This window comes from Equus przewalskii, chromosome 4 (assembly GCF_037783145.1).
Source record: "Equus przewalskii isolate Varuska chromosome 4, EquPr2, whole genome shotgun sequence".
NCBI lineage: Eukaryota > Metazoa > Chordata > Mammalia > Perissodactyla > Equidae > Equus > Equus przewalskii.
In genome coordinates this window covers 93,430,268-93,444,319 of record NC_091834.1, presented here as the reverse complement: position 1 = coordinate 93,444,319, position 14,052 = coordinate 93,430,268, and the positions used below count along the sequence as shown (strand labels likewise).

The 14,052-nt window shown below is 34.3% G+C and overlaps 1 protein-coding gene across 10 annotated transcripts in view; it reads left to right on the top strand.

Moving 5' to 3' along the window:
- Nucleotides 1-14,052, top strand: part of BRAF (B-Raf proto-oncogene, serine/threonine kinase) — a 148,414-nt gene that overhangs the window by 90,178 nt on the left and 44,184 nt on the right. For 8 of the 10 annotated variants that reach the window (XM_070617974.1, XM_070617977.1, XM_070617978.1 and 5 more), the window contains 4 exons: nt 959-1,118; nt 7,539-7,575; nt 11,540-11,676; nt 12,644-12,761. In XM_070617974.1, the coding sequence (XP_070474075.1) occupies nt 959-1,118; nt 7,539-7,575; nt 11,540-11,676; nt 12,644-12,761 (452 nt within the window). Of the gene's footprint in view, nt 1-958; nt 1,119-7,174; nt 7,211-7,538; nt 7,576-8,986; nt 9,107-11,539; nt 11,677-12,643; nt 12,762-14,052 lie in introns of all 10 variants that reach the window. The other 2 variants (XM_070617982.1, XM_070617981.1) reach the window with 2 other exon arrangements.

The window sequence follows — 14,052 nt, the reverse complement described above, 5'->3', positions numbered from 1 at the left end:
GAGAGGCTGTTAGCACTGTCATTCATTGGTCCAGATGGAGCTCACTAAGACAGCCATACCTCATCAAGTGCTTACTTCCCAGCTCCCTTGGATATCCTTTCTGATGGGGATAGATTCCTCACAGGTGTTTACAATCTGTTCTCAAAATTTGTGTGCTTTGTGAGTGCCAGATTCATTTTGGGGGCAGTGAGAGATCATAGACTTTGTTATTTATCTACAGTACCAAAATAGGTCATTCTGTTGCCTATTTTGATGGCTTCATCAGAAAACAATTTTTAAAAATGCTTGGTTTAATGCTTGATATATGATTCTTCTGTATCGTATCTGTTATTGGGCATGGTAAAAATGTTTAAATATGAGAGATTGACACTAGAAGGATCATCTTTTGATTTTTAAAATAGTCTTTTGCTGTTGTTCAGAAATTTAATTCAACTTTTGTGTAAAGCAACAGGGTACAACTTTCAGGTCCTGAAATAGGCGTGTGTATTCTCCAGATATTTCTAATTTCCTAATACGTTTCATAAAAATTTCATTTTAGTAACTTCAGCTATCAAGAAATGGCAAAGGTAAAAAAAAACAGGTTTTATTCAGTCAGTGTCTACTTAGAGCATTTTTGTCTAACTTTAAAGAACAAGAGTTTCTTCAGCAGATTAACTACAGGTAATATCTAGCCATTTGTAGATTTCCCTAGGATTTTCTGGATAAGAATCAATGTTCTTGTTATTGATAGTCCCTGGAGGGTCTGTTTGAGCAAAGCAGCTTTGTCAGTATTAGTTGTAGGCATATATTAGTTTTTTAAAGTAATACTTTTAAAAGCCATTAGCTAGGTTTTTAATGCTTTGTTTTAAAGATCTTATTTGAGACTATAAAAACAAATCTTTATATCATTCATTTTTTTATGTTATTATCTCTGTAAAGTTGCTCTGAATCTTATCTCCCAATGACTTGATTTTTCCAGGCCCCAAATTCTCACCAGTCCATCTCCTTCAAAATCCATTCCAATTCCACAGCCTTTCCGACCAGCAGATGAAGATCATCGAAATCAGTTTGGACAACGAGACCGGTCCTCATCAGCTCCAAATGTACATATAAACACAATAGAACCTGTCAATATTGATGTAAGTATCCAGCATTGTTAAAACTAAAAAAATTTAAGTATATTTCTTAATTTTTCTGCTAAATTATAATATAGATCAGAAATAAATGCCACCTTTCATTATCTCAGTTATTATAAGTGATAGACTTTTCATGAATTACAGATCAGAAAAACATTGTCATCTTCTCTAACATTAAATGCTTAACTGGTGCCAAATTATAGAGTTATCCTGATTCTTTTTCCTTATGGCACCATCTCTGTAAAAGTCTTATCTTCATTTATTTAACAGATAATCCTCTTGGCCATTTTATGGTACAGATAAAATAAGAATACAATTGCAGATTTCCTATTTAGATCAATTTGAAATCATGTCCTAAATTTATAAAAGTGGAACTTTGACTTAAATAACCCTTAAGGACTAGTCTTTATGTACTTGACATGTAAAGCTACCCTTTACCTTCTTTACTTTCTTGAGTGTACCATTCTATTCCATCTCTATACATATCTTGAATTTTGGCATATTCTTTTTGTGTAAAGTTTGTCATTCGGTTTTAGTGATTCATTTTTTAAAATGCATCTTCTCTGGTATCATCATCATATATTGTGATTTTACCTCTTCAGTTATTTTATCTACCTTCTGGCTGGTCACTCTTGACTTTTTTACTTTTCCAGTTTATCTTTCACACTGTAACTTAATTATATGCATTAGTGTGGCTTCTTCAATTAGATCTTAACTTCTAGACGACAGAAACCATTCCTAATACAGTTCCCTTGGCACTTGTCAGGATAAACACATAATAGGTCATCAAAAAAATACTTGTTTCAGTAAAAGGGTTAGAAGCTAAAGCAGAGGAAATTTCCCATAATACAGACCGGGGGTCAACAAACTTCTTCTTAAAGGGCCACGTAGTAAATATTTTAGGCTTGTGGGTCGTATGATCTCTAATAACAGCTGTTGAACTCTGCCATTGTAGTGTGAAAGCAGCCATAGATAATACATTATAAACCCGTGGGTGAGACTGTGTGGCAATAAAACTTTATTTACAAAATCAGGTGACCAGGCACAATATTTTGCCAGTCCCTGATATAGACAAAGAGAAGGAAGAGATGAGAAAAAAAGATGAGACACACAGGATCAATCCAAAAGGACTGGTTCATTTAACTGAGTCATCCGGATAACTGAGTTAAAGAAGAGAATAAAGTGCCCTTGCTATCCCATCTGTGGTGTGCTGGGGATCCTGATCTTAGAATTAGGTGTCACTTCTCACTGTACTTGTGCTTTAGAACAAAGAGTGTAGGTTATCCTTAATCTCTGTCTATAATAAGCAACAAAACTGAGAAAAATCCACTGAGTTTGTTCGCCTTGGAAAGTAATTATATTTAAAAAGGAAGTTGAAACTGTTTCCCCATATAAACAAGATTACTGGAGTTAGTGAGGTGGTTATGTGTATGTTAGGGGACGAGGGTTGTTCTCATTATATAGGCATTCCTTATGTGAGTCCTCATAGTTATAAGGTTGGGTAGAGAAGCAAAAATTGTCCTAACAGGAAAATATTCGCTCATTAACAAGACCACTTTAATATTAGTCCTCAGACATCCCTCCCCATTTAATACCAGCTTGCATTCCAACCCCTTTACATTAAAATCCAACATTTCATTGAAAACGTAATGCAAATTTAGTGCAAATCTGACAAAGAAAAGATTTCATGAAAACAATGAAAAGCGACTTTGGAGAACTACTTGAATCATATAAAGCCATTAAGAAACAGCAGAATTAAATTAGTCTGGTTAACAATAGAAGAGAGAAAATCCATAAGGATGACAATATATGTAATAGGTTCTTCAAACAAAAATTATTTAACTATCAAAGGATTGATAGAGACCCTTAACAGAATTGATGGAAGTCCTCTTAAAATTTTTATAAAAATGATTATAATTGCGATGTAAAAGATGAATAAGAAATTAAGAATTTCAGTAGTGCTATAAGTTTGGTATTGTGATCAACAAAAACTTGATTCTGTCTGTGTCTGTTCTAAGAATTAGCGTATTGTTGAAATTATAACTTAAATTTTGTTAAATGTAAAAAACCCTTTATTATAAATTTTAATTTCATATTTCAAGATAAGTTCCCAAATCAGATAATCTTCCAACTTTTTACTATGAAATTTTTTCTCTATTTTTATTGAATTCATTTTAAGTGGCCTTTTACTAATGTCAGTTTTCCTCAACTAATAAGGTCTTCCTCTATCTGGCTAGACCTGAATACAAAGGAAGAAAGAAATAGGAGAGTGAAGTACAGGAATAAGGAGATTGTGAAATAAGGAATCAAATCTTATTTCTCGGTTAAGTCTGTTCTCGATATGTTCAGAATTGTAACCTTCATCTTTACTTTTAAAACTAACATCCTTTGAACTATTTCCCTTTATCTTTTATTGTTACCACTGTTCTCTTCTCTTAGGCTTGAACATTTGGAGTGTTGTCTTTATATCTTGCCTTTTCATCCTCCCCTGTAACCAAATAGTCATAAGGTATCACCTTTTCCTTTTGATGTGCATCTAAAATTTGTTCTTATCGCCACCATCATCTGGGCCCATATTTCTTCACTGGAACTACTATTACATTAATCTCCTAAATGTATTTCCTGCCATTGGTTTCTGTCCATTTCCATCCTTTACGCTACTGTCAGAATAGTTTTTTTATGTCTCTATTATCTTCATCTGTTCCTTTGTTCTAAAACTTTCATTGACTTTAAGATAAAATATAAACTCTTTAGCATTTTCAGTCATTTCATTCAGTATCAACCACTACTCAACCTTTATTGTTCCAGTAGATAAGATTTAATATTGACTCTGGGATAGGCACTGTGTCAGAATTGGGAATTAAGGATGAATTAGTACATGTCTTTGCCTTCAAGGAGGTCACATTCCAATGGGTGTATTAGACATATAAATAAATAATCATAAAATATATAGTGATAGTTTATAGAAGGGGGTGATAAACTCTACCTGGTTGAATCTAGGAATATTTAGTAGAGAAGGGACAATGTTTAAGCCAGATTGTAAAGGATGAACGAGTAGCAGTGAAGAACTCCAGTTGAGGGTTTTAGGAAGGAAGGGCATTTGTTAAGGAAACAGTATGTGCAAAGGTGTGAAAGTACTTTTACATGGGGTGTAATTATCAGTTGATGTTGTAGGAGTTTAAGGTTCAGGAGAAGGATAGGGAATGGTAGAAGATGAAACTGCATAGGTGGAGTCCACACTGGAAGGCATTGTGTGTACTCTAACGTCTCTGTAGTAGCTGGTAGTAGGGAGGTCTGAAAAACTTGGAGTGAGAGGGAAAGTGATCAGCTCTATATTTTAGAAAAATCCTTTGAATTAATGAGAGATCTGTTAGGCATAATTGTTAGGAATGATATTGAAAATGGCTAATATTTATGAATGCTTACTATGTGCCAGGTACTATACTACGGGCTTTACATAAATTTTCTTATTCTGTCCTTATAAACACTCATGGGTTAAAGTACTATTATTATCCTTATTTTACTGTTAAGAAAATTAGATTTAGAGAGGTTAAGAAACTTACCCAAGATAACACAGCTGATAAATATTGAAATGGAATAAAACCAGCCTTTCTTCCTTATGCTTAACAACTGTTCTGTATAGTAGTAGAGGAGAGAGGTGAAAGAGAGGGGAGGTATAGGATAATGCCCAGATTTCTGGTTTGGGTGAATAGATAGTATCCGTTAAGCTAGGAAATACCAAAGGAAGGACAGGTTTTATAGAAACAAAAATGGTAACTTCTATTTTGGACATATTGACTTAAACATGTCTGTGGGATTTTACTGGTTTAGAAGTCCAATAGCAGTTGAATATAAGGACCTCAAGTGCAGATACAGGTTTAGGAATAATTAGTGTATTTGTGTCAGTTAAAACCACGGATGTAAATGTTATCACTCAAAGAGTGTATGTAAATTGAAAAGAGGGTAGAAAATGCAACCTTGGTGAACGCTAACATTTGAGGTACAAGCAGAGACAGTTGTTCTCTGTCTTCTTTGGGGCTCCTGTTCTTAAGTGTAGCTTCAGATAAGTAAAAGAAAGTAGTGTTGCAAAAGCCAAAGGGAGAAAAGCGATTTCAAGAAGGCTGAAGTAGTTGATGTCAGTTGCTATTGAGACTCAAATGAGATAAGGACTGAGAGTAACCATTGAAGTGGGCAATTAAAATGTCATTTTGACTTCATTGAGAGCTGTTTCAGAGGGCTTGTGGAGGAGAGAAAGGCAGATGAAGATGTGAGATGGTGTCAATTTTGAAAAGCTTGAAAGAGCCATAGGTTGAAGGAGGGTTGAGGGATAGTTTTTAATGTGAGAGACTTCAGCATTTTTGTAACTTGAGGGAAATAAGCCAGTGAAGGGAGAGGTTGAAAATAACAAGAGAGGGAATAATTTATGTAGTAAAGTTCCTTGAACTTGGAAACAGTATTCCTCAGAGGCTATGAGGAATAAAGATGGACATAGCTAGCTCTGCCACTCTTTATAGGCAGTATGACCTTGGGCAGATGACTTAACCTTGAGGCTAATAGTGTTCACCTCTTAATAGTGTTTGAAAATGCTTATTATGCCTGGTAAATAATAAGAATTCAGAAACTGTAGCTAATACTACTGTGCAAATATTTGTAGATATAGAGGAAGGACAGAAAGTTCTTTGATGGCTTCTGTTTTTTCTCTCCTGCTAAAGGGAAAGATAAAAGTAAAAAAGGAACTACAAAAGATTGGGAAAAAGTTTGAAGTAGCCGTTATTGGAATACTAGATGATCTGATTTAACCTGGAGTAAGTGGAAAAGATTGTCAAGAAGCTTTAAGAACATATTTGAGGTTGGAAAATATAAATTTGTAGTGGTACTAGTGGTAGGTCATAAGACTGGAGAGCAGACTGTGGCTGATCTGTGATTGTGGGGCCCTACGGGCTCCAAAGAGGAAAGGGATATGGCATTTCTGTCTGCAGCAAAGAGGAAAGGGATATGGCATTTCTGTCTGCAGCAAAGAGGAAAGGGATATGGCATTTCTGTCTTTGTCTTGTGGTTCTTTCTGTCCAGAAGGCCCTCTGCTTTTCTTTTCTACACTCCTATCTGTCCCTCAAACCCCAACTCATGGCCCGTCTCTTCAAATGCTTCACCAGTGACCAAGTCCTATAGTTAATTATTTATCCTTTGAACTTGTGTTAGCACTTAAGATCTTTTTACCCATAGCATTTATTTGGTAGTTAACAACTTAGGCGTCTTTTTAATCGTTCTCTTAAACTATTATTCTTATATCATTTAATTTCTATTTGTGTACATCTTACTTTCACTTAAATTATAAGCTCTCAAGAACACAGAAAGTTAGTGAGACCACCAGGATTTTATATTTGTTGGTAGCCACACAACCCCTAACACCTAGAACCTTGTTGGCAGGTATATGAGTATTCATTAATTATCTTGTAGAAAATGTTAAAGCCTTTATATAATACATTGAATTTGATAGAAAAGAATCAGTAAAGAATTTACTCTCTGTTTTAGCCTATAAACAAAAGCTGCCTATTTGCAAAGAGCCTACGAGCCTATTTAGAGACATTTGGGGCCATTCAATCCCTCATATTTAAGTTATACTGGGTAAACAAACTAACCTAACTTCTGCCTATCAAGATGCAAATTGCACTGCATTGCTAGTAGACTCCTCCCCTTACCCCAACATTGTTGTCAAAAACTGTGTTTTAGTAATAAAGACAAATTTTAACAAAATGCTTGTGGAGCCATTATGATCTTTTCCCTTTTAGTCTGTCCTTACATATCCATATTTTTGTGATTGTAATCAGTGTACATTTAAGATTGTATTTTTTAAATCATATTGTAAATGTTTCATGAGTCAAGCTTAATTGTTTTATTAGCTGCATAATACTTACTAAATTGATACACTATAGTTTACTTAGCCAATATGTCAATATACCTAGAATAGGGAAATAATTATTTGATTTTTTAGTATGATGGGTAATGCTGCACTAAACATCTTTGTGCATATCATTTTTTCTTCTGAATTATTTCCTTAGGAAAAATTCCCAGAAGTGGAATTACAGGATCAAAGGGTATGAACATTTTATGGCTCTTAATAGATGCCAGTAGAATTTTTTTTAAGAATTGATGCAGCCATTGGTTTTGAATGGCCTGAAATGGATTTCAGCATTTGCTCAGGACTAATAATCCCTTCGTTATAGGGTTAGGGTTGGCAAGTGTTTCAAAAGTTTGATTTTATCATCTTCACTGGCTAATTCCATATTCTTTCTGTTTTGTGAAATAGTTTTAAGACAGGTATTATTTTGGATTAACCTTTCTGTTAATGCTTAGTGGAAAATTCAGTGTTACTACTTTCTTATCATATGCTTTGAATAAATATACATTACTGTTTATTTGTAGGACTTGATTAGAGACCAAGGGTTTCGTAGTGATGGAGGTAAGTAGTGATTTCAATTAAAAAAAAAAAAAACCTCAAGGAAAAATGCAATTGCTTTGCTGCTTGTCGTCTTTATATTTGCTTCTTTCATGAAACACAGACACAGAGAAAAATGTGTAGAGAAAACCCAAAGTTTTTCTGTTTTTCTTTAGTGTTTATCATTTGGATCTAATAAAGTTTTAACTAATTTATAATATGAGTAAAGAAAAAGAGAAGACATACAAGGGAGTCTTAAATGTACTATCTTCAATTTTAAAATATTGTTATCAAGGAGAGATCCTTAGTTATTTTACCCACTTTATTAATTCCTGACTATCTGGAAAGCCGGAGTTGCTAAATTTCCTTTGGGAGCCCTCACTAATAGTTAAAGTCTGAACTTAGAATCGGTTAAAACTTAACTTTCCTAAATTGTTCTTGGGGAGAATCTCTTGAATTGCATGTCTCAACTTCTCAGTTTGTTAGACATTGTCAGCCACTTCCCTTCAGCCTTCCTAGGAGGGTTTGGAATGTACATTTTATAAAAAGGACCCCTAATAGAAAAGCCCAGTTACCCTCTTATTAGTCTGGGAAATAAAATAAACAAATGAGAAATTGAATTAAGATTTCTTACAGAATTTTCATCTGATAATCACTCTAACACCCAGTGAAAATTGGGGGCATAAGAAAACATTGCTTAAGCAAATACTTTTTAAGTGAGAATTTATCCCCATATGATGTTTTCTAAGAGGTAGTCTTTGAAACTATCTTGAAGTTTTCTTCCAGGTGGTCCAGCTGTCTTCTGTCTAATAAGGAAGACCTGTAGTACCTGCTTATCTTACTTAGACTTGGTCTTTTCACTGTGACCTGCTTTATCTTCAAAATATCTAAGCCTAGACTCAAAGATATTTTATATTGAATAAACATTGTATAAACCATATTTTGTTATGTTTCTATATAACTGTGAAACTACCAAATTAATAACCCTGCACTATATAGTCTGGACTTAGTATTTACCATATAGCACATATTATAAAAGTTTTTTTTTGTTTGTTATTCCATGAACCCACCAGTTAATGTTGCTGCCAGTTTGACTTTCATATGTCTTAATAGCTGTGGCTTTTGATAATTTTACTCAATACATCCAACATTTAAATGTTGCCATCATGTTAGCATCACAGACTTAACTTAGTCATAAAAAGTTAATGCTGCCTGCTTAACTACCTAAAATGAAGTGGCATTTTTTCGTCCTTTTTATGAGTCACTTTTTAAAAAATCATTGGGATTTTATGAAAATAAGCAGATTTTTTAAACATCCAGAATTATCTTATGAAGCAGGCTTTGACTCATCTTATTTATTCCCCATGACTTCTTTCATTTCTTCTGTGTGTCTGTCTTCCTGTGTTTGCCTGCCCCTCTCTTTCTCTTCTAACAGCCCCTTTGAACCAGCTGATGCGCTGTCTTCGGAAATACCAATCCCGGACTCCCAGTCCCCTCCTACATTCTGTCCCCAGTGAAATAGTGTTTGATTTTGAGCCTGGCCCAGTGTTCAGAGGTAGTTGGGCTCTTCTTTCTTGTTTTCACCCAAAGCAAACTAAATATAAACTACAGATACTGTTTGTGCCTCACCCTCACAGCGTGTGTTTGTAAGTGTGAGAGTTTTCAGTACTAAATTTCTGCTTGGCCTGGCTGGAATGCTCTGAATGTGCTTCTCACACATACTCGCTATCACAAGCTTTCTGTGTGCCGTCTGTCATAAATTTTTAAAAGCAAGAAAATTCTGAGCTGAGGTTTCCATCTCATTTTTTGTTATATTACTTTTTGGTCTTGATAACTTCTTAAACTCGGGGGGTGGCAATAAATAATGTGTGGCGGGGTTCCTTCGATCTGAATTCCACTTATTTTAGTCCATTTAAGTGATAACCTGGATGACTGCTGATGTTTGTTATCAGTTTTTATGGTTTTTAAGAAAATAAAAAATGGAAATTAAGTCCTTATTATGAGATTTTACTAGACTTTTAGCTATATTTTTCTGTGATATCAGCAGTGGGTCTTTATTTTGTGTAGGACATGTATCATTTATATTATATCAAAGGCAGAGTTTTTAAAAAGATTTGTAATATATTTTGGTATTTTAGGACACTTTAGGAAATTTGAGGATTTAACATTTTTCAGGGTTTATGCCCTAATATGAGGGAAAAAAACAGTATAAATTCACTCTCCCATTTCATCTTGCCATACTTTAATTAGTAAACGGATTTTTAATAATTTAAGTCAAAATTGAGACAGATGTCTTGCTATAAATATTTTTGAAGAATTATATTTACTGGCTCTTGCTAGTTAGTGTCTGTTACTTATTCTGAATGTAGTGATGGTGTTTAAGATTTTTGCTCTCTTAGCCCAACTGTTTCTCAGGAAATCTATAGAATGGGCTAGAAGTCATACAATACTGAGTAGTGTAATTAAAGTAAGTAATGCAATACAGTACTGAATAGATCAGAACTGCAAAGCCTGAGTTAGCAGTTAAGGTTTTATGATGCTGAAAATTATCAGTGGAAGGTAGAAAATGGATTGTGCTCTAGTTAGTAGGCATTTCATATGCCATTTTCTTTGAGAAAATTGCATACGAGATCATGGAAATTTCACATTGAGGTATATCATATAGTGATGATAAAATTTCTACACAGATTTAATTGTTGTCATTGGTATCTTTTTTCTTTGAAAGTTAGTATCTTTTTTTCCCCTGAGCGTAGTAATCTTTAAAAAAAAAAATCTAGTGAAGTCTTTTTGTTTTGTGTAAGCAAATATTACTTAATGTCTCAGTCCTGCTCGGCTGAACTCAGGCCCCACTAGGAGTCATTGCCCTGAACCCTTCTGAACCAGGCTCTACCAAACGTGAATTTAGGATTTTTGCTCAGTCAGCGTTTGGAAGAGTACCCATCAGAAAGGTATGCAACCTTGCCAAGTGAGTCCGCTTTCAAAGAGTGTACCCCTTTGGCTCACTTGGCTTATGGAATATTTTCGTTTGCAGTAACTTGACTGAGAGGTAGTAGCACTTACTTTGCACTCACTTGTAAAGGCTGAGATTTTTCAGAAAACCTTGAGAAACCTGCATGACTTTGTTTACATTAACTTTGTTATGCAGGTAACAAATAATCTTTGTTTAATAGAATAAGCCTCCAGGAGCTAGTGGAACTGACGGATATCTCTCACTCTTACATAGTACATTATGTAGTATGGGATTTTTAAAAGTTTTAGTGGCTAATGTGAAAGAGCCAGATATTTTCAATATTAAGGTCACCATTAGAGTATGTTTCCATTTGGGGGTCTCCATCTTTTTTTATATTGATTGGCTGTTGAGGTAACATAAAATAATTAAAAGTTTACTCATTACGTAAGCTTTTAAGTTAATTTTGCTTTTGGTTGTTTTTTTAAAAGATTTTTTTTATTTTTTTCCTTTTTCTCCCCAAAGCCCCCCAGTACATAGTTCGTTGTGGGTCCTTCTAGTTGTGGCATGTGGGACGCTGCCTCAGCGTGGTTTGATGAGCAGTGCCATGTCCAAGCCCAGGATTCGAACCAATGAAACACTGGGCCGCGTGCAGCAGAGCACGCGAACTTAACCACTCAGCCACGGGGCCAGCCCCGCTTTTGATTTTTTTTAATCAAAGAAACAGAAACTTGGGAGTATTTCTTAGTACATATTTATCTCTTATTTTAGAGACATTGTTTTTCTTTTAGACTCTGCACCAACCAAGCAAAGTATCTGTAATCACATGTTTTAAAGATCTTTAAATTGGCCAAAAACTAAAAGAAACTATAGTGCTAATCATCAAATGGGGCCCCCTTTTGGCTCTCCTTTCCAGGAGTTATATATTTGAACATGCACTGCATTTTTTGAATGTCTAAATCTCCCTTCACCCTCCGCCCCCAATAAATTAACATACTCCATTCTTCTTTAACGGATGCATTTTTCCTTTTACTACCTTAGGATCAACCACAGGTTTATCTGCCACCCCCCCTGCCTCATTACCTGGCTCACTCACTAATGTGAAGGCATTACAGAAATCTCCAGGACCTCAACGGGAAAGGAAATCATCTTCATCCTCAGAAGACAGGAATCGAATGGTGAGAGTATATGATATCTTTCCTCTAAGTTTTTTCTTTTTAGAAGTCATAGCCAAATGTAATGTCACCTTTTAGATATATTGGTATGTGACACAGAATTCCCATAATCAGATTTAAGAACTGATAGTTTTTTGCTTAAAGCATATTCTTGCAACACTGAATTTTGCTCTCAAGTCTAATGTACTGGAGTAAAAGGCAGTTTGGGAAGAGTAAGAATAGTGTTCTGTTTCTAAAATAAGAAAAATGAAAGTAAGCCAGTATTTTAGAAAGCATGATTAGCCATATATGTTCTAAAGTGCTGGTTGGAAATTAAATATCTACCAAATGACATTCTTCCCTATTTTAAAAATGAACTTTATGCTGCAAAATAAATCTATATTAAAAAGTAGTAATTTAATTTTAGCAATAGTATATTAATAGTCTATGTTACATAGGTGGATCCTTTACCCTACCAAAGTGATTATCTATGTTGATGATTTTTTTTGAGAGGCTGAATCAAATAAGGTTTATCAGGCAATTTAGGACTGACAGGAAGAGAGTAGTAGATAAATGATCAGCAGTTACCATAATATGTTAACTTAAATTTTGGCCTCTGGAACCAAAACTAGTCACAAATGTATAGTGCTTATCTTGCCCCTAGTAGTCCTCCAAATGATAAAAACCTGTTTTATTTCATTAATTTTAGTAATACACATTTCTGCTCATACCTAATAAATAATTTTTGTTTTTTAATAAATTGTTTTCATCCTGATACAGACTTAGGTCTTAAATTTAAATTACATGTTGTAAGAATCATACTTCTCACTATTATTCCTCCAGTGTATGGGTTTGTTTTTTTTTTTTTAAAGGACCTTATTCTCTTTCTAACTTATGTCCCTTTCAGGCATAGGGTAATGTACATAGTGTGAAACCTAAGATTTTCCTTTTTTGTTTGCTTTGGCCTGACTTTTGCACTGTTTTTATCAAGAAAACTCTTGGTAGACGGGATTCAAGTGACGATTGGGAGATTCCTGATGGGCAGATCACAGTGGGACAAAGAATTGGATCTGGGTCATTTGGGACAGTCTACAAGGGAAAGTGGCATGGTATGTATGTAATACAATGACCTTGTCACATGTCATAATAATAGGATATGTTTAACAACTTTTATAAAAAAAATCAAAGGGAGTATTCACTGTTTGCATCATTAAGCTTTTTTGATCAGATGCAAGAGTCCTCCAAAGGTTTCTGACAAAAATTATGGGAGATAAAAACTTGATTCACAGCAACCAGGACTCCTATCATTATATTGCAGTAATAATTTTTAAAGATGGTAATCCTCCAGATGAGCTAGTCCTAAGGTTTTTTTTTCTTTTAGAAGTCTTTCTGCTAATAATTTTATTTGTATTATAAACTACAAGTAAACATATTAATTGTGTACTTATTACCAAAGGAAGAAATGGCAGTAAACATATACAAAATGTTAGCCTCACAAGTTATCAAAGAATTGCAAATTCAAAAACTAGAAATCATTATTTGCCTCTCAAATAAAGATTTTTTTTATTATTATTATTAGGTTTTTTTGATGAGGAAGGTTAGCCCTGAGCTAACATCTGTTGCCAATCTTCCTCTTTTTGCTTGAGGAAAATTGCTGCTGAGCTAACATCTGTGCCAGTCTTCCTCTATTTTATGTGGGATGCCGCCACAGCATAGCTTGACAAGTGGTGCTAGGTCCACGCCTGGGACATGAACCTTTGAACCCCGGGTCGCCAAAGCAGAGCACCTGAACTTAACCACTACGCCACCAGGCCAGCCCCCAAAGAATTTTTTTTTAATTGATTATATTCAGAGGTGTGGTTGTATACTGCTGGTGGGAAAATAAATTGCTACAGATTTTCTGGAGGGCAATTTGGCAATATGTATATTGAACCAACAATTTCATTTGTAGATCTTTATAATAAGGAAGTAATTGGACAGGAACAAACAGATGTGTGTACAGGTATTTTCATTAGAGATTTAATATTAATGAAAGATGGCAATAAACTTTAAGTGCCCATTAATAGAGTATTGGATAAATAAATTGATAACCTCCATATATGGTTATATAGAAATTAGAATAGTATGATAGATCTGTATTTATTGATATGGAAAGGTGTCTGTGGTATATTAAATTTTACAAAGCAGCATATATAGTATCCCATGTTATGGTGCTACATAGAAATATATGTAACAATTTTTTTAGTGATCATCAGTATTTTAGTATATTTCTTTTTAGGTTATATTTTCATAAATATTCACACTACATACATATAAAAGCCTAGTAGGATATGTATCAGTATGTTAACATTGGTCATTTCTTAGTGACATGATTATGGGAGATTTTTATTTTTTCCTTTG